General features: G+C 50.8%; 1 protein-coding gene across 1 annotated transcript in view; it reads left to right on the top strand.

Moving 5' to 3' along the window:
* The window catches only part of rhd (Rh blood group, D antigen), an 81,936-nt gene extending 69,095 nt beyond the window's left edge, over positions 1-12,841 (top strand). Inside the window, exons 9-10 of the mRNA XM_072501101.1 lie at positions 4,733-4,806; positions 12,551-12,841. Of these exons, the coding sequence (XP_072357202.1) occupies positions 4,733-4,806; positions 12,551-12,616 (140 nt within the window). The 3' untranslated portion in view covers positions 12,617-12,841. The remainder of the gene's footprint in view (positions 1-4,732; positions 4,807-12,550) is intronic.
* Positions 12,842-17,159: the final 4,318 nt, after the last annotated feature.

Below are 17,159 nucleotides of genomic sequence, written 5' to 3' on the forward strand. Positions count from 1 at the left end.
GTCCAATGGGTGCCCTGGTCGTCCTCGCCGATCGTCTCAGCCCCGGTGGTGATGCAGGCGCTGGCTCAGGCACCGTCGTCTCTGGGAGCGTTGCGATGTCGCTTCCTGCTTCACTACCCCTAGGCGGGACCTGGAGAAGGACCAATCCACCCGGGAAGGGGGCGGCTGTGCGGTGCGCCGGTGGGAGGGAGGGGTGATTGGTGTTGAGGGGGGTGTGGAGCCCCGGCGGGCACCAGGTCCCGCAGGGAGACCGTGTCCTGTCGGCCGTCGAGGTATGCCACGTAGGCGTATTGAGGGTTGCGTGGAGGAGATGAACCCTCTCAACCAACAGGTCCGATTTGTGCGCCCGCACATGTTTTCGGACGAGGATGGGTCCCGGGGCTGCCAGCGGGTCGGGAGTGATCTTCCGGAGGAGGACTTCCTAGGGAAGACAAGGAGGCGTTCGTGAGGTGTTTGATTTGTCATGGTACAAAGCAGCGACCGGATAGAGTGGAGGGCATCCGGGAGGACTTCCTGCCAGCGGGAAGTTGGGAGACTTCTGGACCGTAGGGCCAGCAGGACGTTCTTCCAGATCGTTCCGTTCTCCCTCTCTACCTGACCGTTCCCCCGGGTGTTGTAACCGGTCGTCCTGCTCGAGGCGATGCCCTTGCTGAGCAGGAATTGACGCAGTTCGTCGCTCATGAAGGAGGACCCCCTATCGCTATGTATGTAGGCGGGGAAACCGAACAGTGTAAAGATGGTGCCGAGGGCTCTAATGACCGTGGCCGAAGTCATGTCGGGGCAGGGGATGGCGAAAGGGAACCGGGAGTACTCGTCAACCACGTTCAGGAAGTACGTGTTGCGGTCGGTGGAGGGGAGGGGGCCTTTGAAGTCCAGACTGAGGAGCTCAAAGGGACGGGAAGCCTTTATCAGGTAGCCTTTATCTGGCCTGTAGAAGTGCGGCTTGCACTCTGCACAGATTTGGCAGTTCCTGGTGGCTGTTCTGACCTCCTCGATGGAGTAGGGCAGGTTGCGGGTCTTCACGAAGTGATAGAACTGAGTGACCCCCGGGTGGCAGAGGTCCTCGTGGAGGGTTCGGAGACAGTCCACTTGTGCATTGGCACATGTGCTGCGGGATAGGGCATCGGACGGCTCGTTCAGCTTTCCGGGACGATACAAGATCTCATAGTTATAGGTGGAGAGTTTGATCCTCCACCGCAAGATCTTGTCGTTCTTGATCTTGCCCTGCTGTGCAATTTTGAACATGAAGGCAACCGACCGTTGGTCAGTGAGGAGAGTGAATCTCCTGCCGGCCGGGCAATATCTCCAATGTTGCACAGCTTCCACTATGGCCTGGGCCTCCATTTCCACTGAGGAATGGCGGATTTCTGAAGCATGGAGGGTGCGTGAGAAAAGAGCCACGGGTCTGCCTGCTTGGTTGAGCTACGTCGGACGCGTCGCTCTCAACTTGGAAGGGGAGGGATTCGTCGATCGCGTGCATCGTGGCCTTTGCGATATCCACTTTGATGTGGCTGAAGGCCTGGCGGGCCTCTGTCGACAGGGGAAAGACAGTGGACTGAATTAGCGGACGGGCCTTGTCCGCGTAGTGGGGGACCCACTGGGCGGAATAAGAGAAAAAGACCAGGCAGCGTTTCAGGGCCTTGGAACAGTGAGGGAAGGGGAACTCCATGAGGGGGCGCATGCGTTCAGGGTCGGGGCCTATAACTCCATTTCGCACTACATAGCCGAGGATGGCTAGACGATCGGTGCTAAACATGCATTTTTCCCTGTTGTATGTGAGATTCAGGGCGTTTGCGGTCTGGAGGAACTTGCGGAGGTTGGCATCGTGGTCCTGCTGGTCGTGGCCGCGCATGGTGACGTTATCGAGGTACGGAAACGTGGCCCGCAAATCGTACCGGTCAACCATTCGGTGCATCTCCCGTTGGAAGACCGAGACTCCATTAGTGACGCCGAATGGAACCCTTAAGAGGTGATAGAGCCGCCGACCTGCTTCAAAGGCAGTGTATTTGCGGTCGCTCGGGCGGATGGGGAGCTGGTGATAGGTGGACTTAAGGTCCACCATGGAAAAGACCTTGTACTGTGCAATCCGATTGACCATGTTGGCTATGCGGGGGAGAGGGTACGCATCCAGCTGCGTGTACCTATTGATGGTTTGACTATAGTCTATGACCATCCTCTGCTTCTCCCCGGTCTTTACAACTACCACCTGAGCTCTTCAGGGACTATTGCTGGCCTGGATTATGCCTTCCTTCAGCAGCTGCTGGACTTCTGACCGGATAAAGGTTCGATCGTGGGCGCTGTACCGTCTGTTCCTCGTGGCGACGGGTTTGCAATCCGGGGTGAGGTTCGCAAACAGGGAAGGCGGGTCGACTTTGAGGGTCGCGAGGCTGCAGATAGTGAGTGGGGGTATAGGGTCACCGAATTGAAACGTTAAACTCTGGAGGTTGCACTGAAAATCCAACCCCAGGAGTGTGGCAGCGCAGAGGTGGGGGGGGGGGACGTAAAGCCGGTAGTTCTTGAACTCCCTCCCCTGCACCATGATGTTCGCGATGCAGAACCCTTTGATCTCTACGGAATGGGATCCTGCTGCCAGGGAAATCTTTTGATTACTCGGGTGGATCTAAAGAGAACAGCGTCTTACCGTATCGGGTTGTATAAAACTCACCGTGCTCCCAGAGTCGATTAGGCAAGGCGTCTCGTACCCGTTTATGAGTACCGTAATTGTTGCCGATTGGAGTGTTCGGGGCCGCGACTGGTCCAGGGTCACCGAAGCCAGTCGCTGTTGCTGCATCGGGGCGTTTTCCTCAGGCCCCGTGGAGCCGTTCATTCCGGGGTCCTTAGCCGTCAGCCAAGATGGCGGCGTCCACGTGTCGCACACGCTCGTGGGTGGACAAGATGGCGCCGCCCATTGATCGCACGTGGCCGGGGAGCACAAAATCCCCAAATCCCATCCCTCCCGCATGGAGTCCGGGACCCAAGATGGCGGCGCCCGTTGGCCGTACATGGATCATTGGGTGGGTTGAGTTTGGGGTTCTGGTTCTCTCCCAGAGATTGCGGTGACCCCCCGGCCCTGGCACACCGCTGCACAGTGCCCTTTTTTGCCGCACTCTTTGCAGAGGGCTGAGCATGCCGGGCAGCGCAGCTGGGGGTGTTTCGTTTGCCCGCAAAAGTAGCAGCGGGGCCCCCCGGGTGGTCTGGCGCTCTGGTAGCACAGGCCTGCAGGGGATGGGGGGTGCCGGGGGGTCGGTCGCGGCAAGGATCCACGGTGCCCAAGGGGCTGCCGCGCGGTCAGGGGCATAGGCACGGGCGTTCTGTGATGCCACATCGAGTGAGGCAGCGAGGGCCTGTGCCTTCTTGAGGCCTAGTGAGTCTCTTTCCAGCAATCGCTGGTGAATTTGGGACGAGAGCATACCTGCTATGAAAGCATCCCGAATTAGTAGCTCCGTATGTTCATTAGCCGAGACCGGTGGGCAGTTGCAGTTTCTCCCCAGTATTAACAGTGCACTGTAGAATTCGTCCAGCGATTCCCTGGGGAGTTGCCGTCTCGTCACGAGCTGGTGGCGTGCGTAGACCTGGTTGACGGGCCGAATGTAGATTCCTCTCAGCATGGCGAGTGCCGCCTGGAAATCGTCCGCGTCCTCTATGAGAGTGTAGATTTCCGGGCTCACCCTGGAATGCAGGACCTGCATTTTTTGGTCTTCTGTAGGTACGCAGGTGGCTGTTCGGAGATATCCTTCAAAACACGCTAACCAGTGTTTAAAAGTGGCCGCTGAATTTGCCACGTGAGGGCTGATTCGCAGACACTCCGGAGTGATTCGGAGCTCCATGTCCTTTAAAGATTGCGTAATTAATTGTAGCACAATCAATCACTCACGAGACGAGATGAGATGGAGTCAATCGATGGCTTTATTATGCAGACTTGTTCCCCAGCAGCACAGTTACAGAATGTGGCTGCTGGGAGAACCCGGGCTCTTATACTCCACCTTACTGGGTGGAGCCAGTAGGCGGCTGATCCAATCGGGGCCCGGCATCTATCCACCAATAGCCTCTCGGCATCACAGGGTACCGTAATACCCCTAATGCATACCACCACAAGGCGGAGGAATAGTGTAATTGTAGTATTGTGCGTAAATAAACCTAATGGTTATCTTGCCTACCTGGTGTCCTATGAAGTCTGTACCTTTGGCTATCACAGTCACCCAAGGCTGGAATTGAAGCCAGGTGTCTGGCACTGTGAAGCAGCAGTGCTACTAAATGGCCAAGTATTCTAGGTTTAGTTGGTTCCAATTGAGGAAAAGTGTTGTCCAGGACAACAGGCTCTCTGCACTTCCTGGAATAATATGTCAGAGCAGTTAGATGGAGCCTCAGTTTAAGAGCTTATGACACCTCCGACAATGCAGCACTCCCTCCTTCTGTCTCTGTGTGCTTAAGTCCATGAGAGGATGTTGAATGAATTTTCAGTAAATCAAGTTTGTGCCTTTAAGGATGCAACCGTCATCGCATCTCAGCCTTTTAGCTAAGATGAGTGCGAGGTCAGGTGTAATGCTTTGATCTGTTATACATGGTGTGGACCATGAATTGGATTCAGTTTAAATTGGTTTCTGGAGCAGACAAGGAGCTGGATTGGGCGTTTGCCCCTGTCCACACTCTGAGCTCTGGCTTTGTAACTCTGATAAAGTAATTTAAGAAAAGGATGCAACCGTATAACTATCTCTTTTGGTTTTTTTTACAGGTTTTATTCTGAAGTTAAATATTTGGAAGCAGCCTCCTGATTTAAAATGCTATGACGACCAAGCATACTGGGAGGTAAGAAGGAAACTACCTGTGTGCATTTCCGTTTGGGAAATGTTACTATTATTGAGTTAATGATTCTAAATGACATTTTACTCACAGGTTCACATTATCTCTGAGTTAGTTATTATTTTATGAATAATTATTGACTGCTGCACAAATGTAGCAGCACTGTTATGGATGTGAATTTTCTATTCTCTTTGGTTCTTTTGCCTGTGAAGTCATCAGTTACCGCCAACATGTTAAACGGTATCACTCGTGCAGAATTCTACTGTTTTATCTTCTTACTTCACTTTTTTGTTTTGCTTCATTGGCTGATGCACCTTCTGTACCCAAAACAATGGGCAAACAACATGGTGGCAGGTTTCAACTACATTCTTCTTGAGTCAGAGTATGATTGATTAACCTTCCTTCTGGGAAGTAACTTTGCTCACTTAAAATCTTTCAATCGTGGCGCAGCTGAGATAAAAAATTCATTGGGATTCAAAATTGAACCAGCATCCTCCCGGCAATGTTCACGAGTACTCTAATTACTGTACCATCATCTGGGGTACAGTGAAAAAGATTTTGCTCAAAACTGCTGCCATTCTTAACCATTATTGTGAACAAGAATAGCCAATTCAATCATTCTCTAACTTTGTTGGGTTAGACACCACCAAAAACTCTAAAACTCTAATGCTCTTTTACCTAAGCACACTGACAGTGATCTTTGCAAAACTAATGGGGGTGAAATTCATCTCGAGTGGTACTAAAAGATAGACAATAATGCACCAACAACATATTTTATGCACCATCCAGTTTTCTTTCCCATTTACTTTAATCTTCCTGTCAAATCCCTCTCCTCCTTCACTAATCTTAATCTCTCTCCCTCCTTGCACTTTTCTTTCTCAGTCCAGCTCCTCCACTTCTCATTCTCCCTTCACTTGTGTTTCTTTCTGTCCAAGGAATGGACTAGTCAAGAGAAATTGCCAACTGTCTTATTGTAAATGTAACACCAGCTGAGCACAGCAGGACCTCTGGCCTGCAGGCTAATTGCACAAATGTTGCCTACACCTGCAGTTTCAAGTCACAGAATTGTTAAGTGACAGCGGGTATGTAGTTTATCAGTAAACTATTCCATATACAGTTTGAAACGCTAGAGTTGTCTCTTAAGAAAGTCAGACTTGGTGGTTCACCAAGGCTTTCCTCAATGGAACTAAAATAACACTAAGGGTGGGATTTTTTGGGCCTTCACTTGGCAGGATCTTCTGGCCCTTCCCTCGGCAGGATCTTCCAGTCCTTCCCTCAACGGGATCTTCCAATCCTGCCTAAGGCGACTTCCGCAGTGGGTTGCCTGGCTGTGGGATGGGCAAGCCACACAAAATGTCATAGACAGTGGTGGGATCTTCTGATCCCGCCTGTCATGATATGCAAACATGCAGCTAATGAACACATAGAATAGGATACGACCAATGAGCAGTCAGGACACTCAGGGGTGGTATCTCACTATAAAAGGGATGAGGCACTCACACCCCGCCTCTTTCCACAGACCAACATCTACAGAGTGAGACAGGGTGTATCCTCAGCATCGCACCCCAGCACGTGGCTTAGAGCAAGGCTGGTTCGGTTAGACTGAGTTACTACAGTTAGATTAGCAGAGAGTCGAACTCATTGAGAACTGTGCTAATAGTTCAATAAAACACATTGAACTCACTTTAAAGTCTGGAGCATCTTTTACTCAAAACTGCATCAAGTGGCAGCTTGTGTTATTCCAAATTACATAACACAACATGATGCCAGGAGTCTGTTCAATCTAGTTAGTTCAACTCAGCAAGATCCGTGATGACCAGCGAATGTATACCGGCACAATGGAAAAGATTCCGGCTCCTCACCAGCTCAGGACCTCCGGCAATCTCAGTGCCAACTGGCGGACATTCAAGCAGAAATTTCAGCTTTACGTCGAAGCATCAGACCTCAATGGTGCGTCTGATGCACGGAAGCTAGCTCTTTTCCTCACCACAGTGGGTGATCATGCCTTGGAAATATTCAACTCCTTTCACTTCGCCGAAGACCAGGACAAGACAAAGTTTCAGACCATCCTGGACAAGTTTGACAGCCACTGTGAGGTGGACACCAATGAAATCTTCGAGCGCTACATATTCAAGCAGCGATTGCAAGGTAAAGACGAATCCTTCACCTCATATTTAACTAACCTAAGACTGCTAGCGCAATCCTGAAACTTCGGTGATATCACTGACTCCATGATCAGAGACCAAATCGTTTTTGGAGTTCACTCTGATCCTCTGAGAGAGCAGTTACTGAAGATCAAGCACATGATCCTGCCAGTCACGATTGAAACATGCACAGTACATGAACACGCTAAAAATCACTATTCCCTGTACAAAACGGCAGAAAATGATAGACTAGCCTCCCACGAGGCGGAGAGTGTGCAGGCCACCTCCCGGAGGCAGCGCCTCAACGTTGACGAAAGCGGCCATTTCGCACGCTCTCCCCGGGACCCGACGCATGCGCGATGCGAACGGGATAACGAAGCGGCCGAAACCCGCACTGCGCAGGTGCAGATGTCTGAGAACCACACTCCGCATGTGCAACGACGCACGGAGCGTCAGGACACCGACGCCATGACGTGTTCGAAATGTGGCACCGCCCATTTGAAGAAACACTGCCCTGCAAGAGGCAGACACTGTTTAAACTGCGGGAAGCCAGGCCACTATGCAGCCCTGTGCAGATCTGCACCACCAGTCAGGAGCCAGCGCTCCCAATTCCGACGACGTCGCATCCAGAGTGTGCTTCAATGCCTACAGGATTCTGATCCCGGCAGTGCAATGGATGCAGATGATGAATGCCTGGATAATGCCTACCGTGTGGGCATTATTACAACGTGTGAATATGCTGAACCAGACACATCACAAGCCCAAGCCATCCTAGCTGTGTATTCCGAGGACGAATGGTGAGCAGTGATGAAGGTCAACCACTGCCCCATCCGGTTCAAGCTGGACACAGGTGCCTCTGCCAACCTCCTCTCACAGGCAGACTCCAGACGCATTAAGAAGCCCCCCACAGTCCTTCCAGCTGCCTGCAAGCTCCTGGATTACAACGGGAATGCCATCACGGCACTGGGATCCTGCCATCTGAACGTATCCAGCCGACACACACAAGCATGGTTACGCTTTGAAATTGTTAAGCCGGACAGGGCATCCCTACTAGGTGCGCACGCCTGCAAGCAGCTGAACCTCATTCAAAGGGTTTACACCACGACATCCTCCCATGTGGATCTTCAGGCTGGCATCGACGATATCCTAGCCCAGTATCCAGATGTGTTCAATGGGATGGACACATTGCCGTATCGATACAAGATTCTGCTACGACCTGATGCCAAGCCAGTGGTCCACGCACCACGACGAGTCCCTGCTCCACTGAGAGAGCGCCTGAAGGCACAGCTCAAGGATCTTCAACAAAAAGGCGTCATATCCAAGGTCACTGAACCGACTGACTGGGTCAGCTCGATGGTGTGCATAAAGAAGCCTTTGGGGGACCTGCGCATCGGCATTGATCCCAAGGATCTCAAAAGAATATCATGCGGGAACACTACCCCATCCCGAAGCGGGAAGAACTCACGAGTGAGATGGCACACGCACGCTTCTTCAGGGATCACAGGGATTTCAGCTGGAAGAGTCCAGCAGAAGGCTCTGCACCTTCAACACGCCTTTTGGCAGATACTGCTACAATCGCTTGCCATTTGGCATCATCACGGCATCGGAGATATTCCATCGCATCATGGAGCAGATGATGGAAGGCATTGAAGGGGTTTGTGTGTACGTGGACGACAACATCATATGGTCCACGACCCCTGAAGAACTTGTGTCCCATCTCCAGAAGGTATTCTGTCGTGTACATGCCAATGGCCTAAAGTTAAACAGATCCAAATGTTGTTTTGGACATTGATGTTCAAGTTCCTAGGCGACCAGATCTCACAGCATGGTGTGTGCCCGGACACAGACAAAATCAAGGCCATCGAGGCGATGAAGGTCCCTGTGGACAAAAAGGCGGTGTTGCGCTTCTTGAGTATGGTCAATTTTCTGGGCAAGTTCATTACAAACATGGCCACACACACCACGGCCCCGCAACCTGGTGAAAAAGTCAACTGCCTTTGAGTGGAAGGCGGCACACCAGACAGAGTGGCTGGAGCTGAAAGCCAAGCTCACCACTGCACCAGTCCTGGCATTCTTCGACCCGGAGTGGGAGACAAAGATATCCACAGATGCGAGTCAGAATGGCATCGGTGCGGTGTTGCTTCAACGAGATGACACATCATCCTGGGCACCAGAAGCCTACGCATCAAGGGCGATGACGCCCACTGAAACCAGCTATGCTCAGATTGAGAAGGAGTACTTGGGTCTTCTCTCCGGCATCCTCAAATTTCATGATTATGTCTACGGCCTGGCGACATTCACTGTCGAGACGGATCATAGGCCTCTGGTCCACATCATCCACAAGGACCTGAACGACATGACGCCTCGGTTGCAGAGAATCCTGCTTAAACTTCGGAGGTGTGACTTCAACTTGGTGTACATACCTTTTTTTTAATAAATGATTTTTTTTTTTGGATTCTTGAACAAAGTATATTTGCCTTTATGTACACAGGATATGATATATATATATATAAATAGGCATCTGTTTGTGCCGGCGAGGCACTTCCTGAGGGCAATCCTCGAGTGGGTCTGGTGCCGGTGTTGCCCCTCGCTTCTCCCGGACGGATTTCGCCGCCGTTGTTTTCTCGTGCATGCTGCCGCTTACGCCGGCCCTCCCGTCTTCTGCCTGTATTCTCCTTTTTCTCTGTTCCTGTGGATGTCAAGTTAGTTAACGTTTCCCTGCCTCCCCCCCGCCCCCCCCCCCACCCCCCCACCCCACCTCCCTGGCTCTCCTCTATTGTTCCCTGTCTCTTCCCTCCTCCCCACCCCCCCCTGTGGTTCGCCTTTCCTTCCTCTTAGATTGAGCTGTCCCCCCCCCCTCTCCCAGTCTATCTCTCCCTCTCATGCTTTGGCTGCTTTCCCCTGGTTCCTGGCTACCTGGCTATTCTTCTGCTTGTTTGTTGGCCACAAACAAATCCTGGAACAATTGGGTGAATGGCTCCCACGTTATGTGGAAGCCATCGTCTGACCCTTGGATGGCGAATTTGATTTTCTCCATTTGGAGAGATTCCAAGTGGTGAGCTTGGCTTTAGGTGGTGCTGCTGACCGCCAGCCGAACAGGATTCTACGGCGGGCGATCAGGGAGGCAAAGGCAAGGGCGTCCGCCCTCCTCCCCAGAAATAGATCTGGCTGGCCTGAAATCCCGAAGACTGCCACTTAACTTGGTGTACACACCTGGCAAGGAGCTCATCATCGCTGATCCATTGTCCCGCTCCGTCACCTCGCCCAGTGAGCCGCTGGAGATCGTCCAGCACATCGAATCGCAGGTGCAGCTGTGTGCTAGCACTCTCCTGGCAACAGATGAGAAGGTAGTTCTCATCCATGATGAGACAGCCAAAGACCCCCTCTTGCAGCGCGTCACCCACAACCTCACCAATGGCTGGCAAAAAGGGCAGTGCCCACAATTTTACAGAGTGAAGGATGACCTGACGGTGATTGATGGTATCCTCCTCAAGCTGGACAGGATTGTCATTCCGCTCAGTCGCCAGAGCTTGGTGCTGCTCCAGATTCACCTGAGGGACACCTTGGCGTCGAAGTGCAGACGCAGAGCCCGGCAAGCTGTCTGCTGGCCTGGCATCAACCAGGACATCACAAACATGGTCCTGAACTGTGCTACCTGTCGGCGGTTCCAGCCAGCGCAGAGCAAGGAGACGCTCCAACAGCATGACATAGTGACCTCTCCATGGTCCAAGGTTGGCATCGACCTCTTTCATGCGAATGGTCGTGACTACGTATTGATCATCGACTATTTCTCGAATTACCCTGAGGTGCTGAAGCTCCCGGACCTCACCTCTCGGACCGTCATCAAAGCCTGTAAGGAGACGTTCTCAAGGCAAGGCACCCCAATCACCGCCATGAGCGACAATGGCCCGTGCTTTAGCAGTCAAGAATGGTCCACGTTTGCCAGGTCATACAATTTCCAGCATGTCACCCCCAGTCCGCACTATCCGCAGTCCAATGGAAAAGTCGAGAAAGGGGTGCACATTGTGAAACAGCTCATCTGCAAGGCCGCGGACTCTGCTTCCATCATACACCTTGCACTGCTCGCGTACAGGGCGACACCATTGTCCACTGGCATGTCGCCGGCTCAACTCCGATGAACAGGGGCTTGCAGTTGACGCTTCCAGCCATACACCTGCCCAATCAGGATCACCTCCCAGTGCTGCAGAAGATGCAGCAGCTCAGAGACCGTCAAAAGCAGGGCTATGATGCCCATGCCACTGATCTGGCTGTGTTATCCCCGGCAGACACTGTCAGGATCAAGATACCGGATGGTGGGTGGTCTGCCCCAGCTGTCGTTATTCGACAGGGCGCGCCCCGCTCTTATGTTGTACGTATGGCTGATGGCTCCATCGTGCGAAGGAATCAATGGGCACTGCGCAAAGATGCCTGCCCGCAACCACTTTCTCCTCCATTTCTATATGTTGAATTGCCACTTACTGATTCCTCGCATCACGAGGCCACCAGTCAGGCTTCCATCCCACCTGTCAAGGCACCGTCATCCCCTCCGCCACCTCTCCAGCAGTCGACCAGGATCAGATGAAAGCCTCAGAGACTGGACTTGTGAACGTTTGTTTTGTTTGCTCTGTTCTGTTGACCTGCGTCTGTCACATTAGACAGACTCATTCACATGTAAACACATTCACATACGTCAACAAAACATTAAAAAGGGGGAGATGTCATGATATGCAAACATGCAGCTAATGAACATATAGAATAGGACACGACCAATGAGCAGTCAGGACACTCAGGGGTGGTATCTCATTATAAAAGGGATGAGGCACTCACACCCGTCTCTTTCCACAGACCAACATCTGCAGAGTGAGACAGGGTGCATCCTCAGCATCACACCCCAGCACGTGGCTTAGAGCAACTCAGTCAGACTGAGTTACTACATTTAGATTAGCCACCACAAGTCTTTTAAATAATTACCTTCCGCTTTAGTCTAAAATGTATATGCCTTCTCATTTGAAATAAAAATGGCACAGACATCAGGTATTTTAAATAAGCACTCATTTATCTTCACAATTAAATTATAATGTTATAGATTAAGATGTATGCAACTTTAAAAGGCACAACAGCCAAAGAAATGAAGTGATTAGTGTAAGTGAACTGCTGTTACATCAACCTTTCATTAAATCTATTTCTTTCTCCAAAGAACTCTGTTAAGACCTATGAATTAAGGCAGCACGGTAGCACAGTGCCACAGCGCCAGGGTCCCAGGTTCGATTCCCTGCTGGGTCACTGTCTGTGTGGACTCTGCACGTTCTCCCCGTGTCTGCGTAGGTTTCCTCCGGGTGCTCTGGTTTCTTCCCACAGTCCAAAGACGTGCAGGTTAGGTGGATTGGCCATGCTAAATTGCCCTTAGTGTTCAAAAAGGTTAGATGGGGTTGTTTGGTTAAGGGGATAGGGTGGAAGTGAGGGCTTAAGTGGGTCGGTGCAGACTCGATGGGCCGAATGGCCTCCTTCTGCACAATACATTCTCTGTATGGGGAACGTTTTGCTCTGGATACTCATACCTGTTGTAAACTGTATTGAATAGAGCTGATTCAATATTTTTTTTATAGTTTCCACACCAAGCAACTGAAGACGGAAAACGTTCACCAACATCATTCCTGTTTGGAAAAAAATAGCAGAGACAAGAGATTAAGAACTATTTCAGAACGGTGGAATTAATTTCACAAAAAGTGTGCAAATAAATAGAAAAATCTCCTGAACTTTAGCATAGGATTAATGTAACGTGAAGTGTGTCCATACATGTTGAAAGCTCACTGGGTTGGGAAGGTGATTTGTCAAAATGCTGCAGCTTCTGCAGTATTTTTTTTTCTGTCTTTTGATTAAATATTATATTGAATGTGTGCAAGTTTGCATTTCCCTGATCGCAAAAACTTTTAGCCTCGCATTAAAAATAGCTGAAGAAATGTTTAATATGTAAATATTTGGAGATGGTGAGCTTCCCTCATGGAGCATATTGCACCCTTTGGAAGAGCCATACACACCAGGAAGGTTTCAGATTCCAGAGTCTGCTCTGAGGGTAATGTCAGCCAGGCCGACAGTAGGATTCTGCAATGACCTCGGTGTCCTTTGGAAAGGAATGAGAAAACACCACCCAGTGTTCCCGATGGAAAAATGTCTGTGAATAAGAGAATTAAGGTTGGCTGTTGCATCTCACATTCAAAGAACCTGCCAATAACTAGTGTCTGGGCTCACAAGTGAAAAATGGTCTTTTGGGAACATTACTTTATGAAGTATGAAATTATATAGATTTTACAAAAATGTTTTGTTTGTCAACAGCATTAATCAAACACCAAGTGTTTTTCAATTCAATTTTTAAAAATAGTTCCATTGGACACAAAGTCTAAATTTCTGACACGATTTGTTGCATGCAAAGCTCCTTGCGAGGCATACAAATTCATGACATTTATTTTTATATTTCTACTATTCCAAAGCCATCACTGAAAATTGACATCCGTTTTTCTCCAAGTTTTAAATGAAACCTTTTTAAAATTGAAAGAATTTTATAGGTGCTATAAACATAATAAGAACATCCAGTGGCGGCTATATGCTGAGGGGTCGTATGAAAGGTGGCTCTCGTCTAGGAACTTCGACTATGGCCTTTTAACCCCAACAAACAGGCAGCAAAAGTACCGATAATCCCGCAGTTTAACCCCTCCCATCGACCGCACTGCCAAGCAGGATGGGAAAGAACCAATTGCCCAGCCGAAAAGCCAATCGAGACGAGGGGAGGGAAACCTCAGCCTTGGAGCAGGGAACCGCATGTGGAGGTACAGATCCGGCGAGGGTCGACACCGCAGAGCTCCCGGTGCAGACCCATGCGCTGATGGACAATTGATGGGCTTCATCTCCTCCGAGCTCCAGAGACAAAGGGAGGAGATGAGAAAGGGCCTCCTGGCAGTCGTCGAGACGGTATTGGAAGCCACGATGGCCCACACGAGGAAGACAATGGACAATATAGAGCAGAGGCTAGAGGCCCAGGAGACGACAGCAAAGGACCTCGAAAAAGCCACCACGGACCGAGGTCAAGGTAGTGAGCCTGGTCAGAACCCAGATAGGGCTGAAGGACAAAGTCGACAACAGGGAGAACTGATCGCGTTGGCAAAATATGAGAATCCCGGGGCTGCCGGAGGGAACGGAACGGGAAACCCCACAGAATGCGTAGCGGTGATGCTCGGTAAACTGCTCAGCGAGGAGGGCTTCCCAGAGGTAAACTGTGCCGATAGGTCGCTTCAGTAGCAACCCAAGGCTGTGGAACCACTGAGCGCGATAACCGTGAGGCTCCACAGGTACCAGGACAAAGAAAGAATCCTGAGGTGAGCGAAGAGGGTACAAGTTGGAAGGACATTCCATCCACCTGTACCAGGACATTGGTGCCAACCTTGCCCAGCGCCAGGCAGAATTCAACAGTGCCAAATCTGCACTCTACAAAGGTTGGATGCGGTTTAGCGTGCTCGACCCTGCCAAGCTATGTGTCCCATATCAGGTTAAGAACATTACTTTGACGCCCCAGAGGAAGCCAACAAATCTGTCCAGAAAATTGGACTGGGCAAACAACAATAAAGGGCAAAGTACAGAAGGTGGCTGCAAGAAGTTGATAGCAGCAGGGGCTAACACAAGGAGAGGTGCGGAGAGAATGGAGGTGGGGGGAAGACAGGTATAGGGTGTTAAATAGATGAAACGGTCTATTAGGGGAGCCATTACACTAGCGAGCAGGCTGGTGTACAGGTGTACAGTGGAGGAGGAGCGTGTGGCGCATCTTCCAGGAGGGAGGGAAGGAGCGCTTGGCAAAGGGGAAAGGAAAAACAGAACTTCAGAGGAAACAAAGGGCAAAAATGGGGGGGGGGGAGGCAAAGAAGGGGACAAAGCCAAGGGGGGAGGGTGGGACTAGGAGGGGGAACGCAAGGGTAGGAGCTACAGGGGGAGAAACACAGTGGGTTAGGGGGAGGGGAGAGCGCTGGTTGCAACAGATCACACATGGCTACGGTGAAAATGAGGAAGTAGTTGGTGACCATCTTGAATGGACTGTGAGCAATGGGTGGCCCGGACGAACAAGGCTAGGCCCATAGGATGAGTATAGTTGACCCCATGAGAGGGGGGGGGGCGACAGTTCCTCCCCCCCATCCGGATTGTAACATGGAATGTAAGGGGCCTCAATGTGCCTGTGAAGTGATCCAGATTCCTCACCCATCTCAAGAGTGGGTAAGGAAGAGCTGGGTGGGACAAAGGTTTCATTCACAGGAGAAGAGGGATGGGCATACTAATCAACAAGACAATTTTATTCACCATAACGAGCACAGTGACAGACCCAGGGGCGAAACGTGATGCTCAGCGGAGCTTGGGAAGGTGCTTCGGTTTATACGCTCCGAACTAGGACGATGCAGAATTTGGCAAGAAACGATGACCGAAACCCCGACCTAGACACCCATCGACTTATCACGTGAGGGGACCTTAACCGTCTACAGGACCTGACATTGGACAGATCCAACCCCAGGACAGGAACTGTGTCAGGTATGGCACAAGAACTGAATGCCTTTAAGGAGCAGATGATGAGGGAGGTGGGGGTTGACTCGTTAGAGCTTAATCACCAAGAGAAAAAGAATTCCGCTTCTCCCACATGCACAAGGTGAATTCACGCATAAACCTTTTTGTCGTAAAGAAAGGGTGCTGGCAGGGGGAACAAAAGCAGAATTCTCCACGATTGTAATCTCTGACCACAGGGCACACTACATGGACGTGAGATCAGAGAAGGGACAGGCCCAACGCCCCGCATGGTGGCTGGATGCAGCTCTCCTCACCGATAAGGAATTCTGCACAAAGATATGCCAAGTCATCGACGGTTATGTTACCTGCAATCAGAACGGGGAGGGTCTCACCCTCCACATTCTGGGAGGCACTGAAAGTGGTGATCAGGGGCAAAATCATAACTTATTGGGCCCATAGGGACAGGGAAGAAAGGGCAGCCAAGCAGCGGCTGATCGACTCCATACTGGAGGTGGATCGGCGGTATTCCACGGCCCCAACCGTGGAACTGCTGACGGAAAGGAAAAAACTGCAGATGGAATTTGATCTGCTCTCCACAAGGAAGGCAGTCCACCAGCTCCGCCAGGCACAGGGGCCTTCTGCAAACAGGGAGACAAGGCCAGCCGCATTTTAACAGACTGGATATACTGGTGGTGGGGGAGGACAGGAAACAAGGGCTGAAAGCACTGCCAGGACTGGGTGAAAATAGTGGAATGCATTAATTCCATGCAGTTCAGGAAAGCGCTGAGACCGAATGGGTTCCCGATCGACTTTTGCAAAAAATGTTCAGCAACGCAAGCCCCGCACTTGTGGGAGGTGTTCAATGACTCACTGTCAAAAGGGGCCCTGCCGCCAACACTGGACCAGGCCTAAATCTCACTGATCCCCAAAAAGGACAAAGACCCGACAGAATGTGGAGCATGCGGACCCATTTCCCTCTTAAACATTGATATAAAAGTTCTAACGAACGTGCTGGTGAGATGCTTGGAGAGCTGCCTGCCAGGAGTGATCGCCGAAGATCAGACCGGGTTTGTAAAGGGCAGACAAATGACAGCGAACAGCAGAAGCCTGCTGAATGTAATAATGACCCCATCCTGGGAGAGGACACCGGAGTCCCCCTGGAAACGGAGTAGATTGAAAGTGCCTCATGGAGGTATTTGAACGGTTTGGGTTTGGAGCAGGGTTTACCGTGTGGGTGAAACTCCTGTACAGGTGAACTGGGCGAACGTATGGACGAAGTCCACCAGCTCCGAATTCTTCCGGCTGCACAGGGGAACGAGGCAGGGGTGCCCTCTAGCCCCGCTCCTATTTGCATTGGCAATCGAACCACTGGCCATCGCCCTTAGGTCAGCAGAGTACTGGACGGGCATAAAACTTAAAATGTTTGAACATTCAAATTGAATTACTGCAAACTGCAAGCTTAGCTCTGATCTCAACTCAGAACTGAATTTATGATTTGCTTAACACAAACTTGTATAACTTTTACAACTTAATTAATTCTTTATCTTAACAATTTTTCTTTTAACAAGTTTTTCTTACATTCACAAAAATGTTGGCTGCTCTCAATGAGGGAGCAGTTAGCTGCGGTTCTGTGTTCTGTGTCCCTGAGAAGCGAGTCAGACTTGCAAGTTGGTTAAA

This window comes from Scyliorhinus torazame, chromosome 1 (assembly GCF_047496885.1).
Source record: "Scyliorhinus torazame isolate Kashiwa2021f chromosome 1, sScyTor2.1, whole genome shotgun sequence".
In the NCBI taxonomy this organism is placed as follows: domain Eukaryota; kingdom Metazoa; phylum Chordata; class Chondrichthyes; order Carcharhiniformes; family Scyliorhinidae; genus Scyliorhinus; species Scyliorhinus torazame.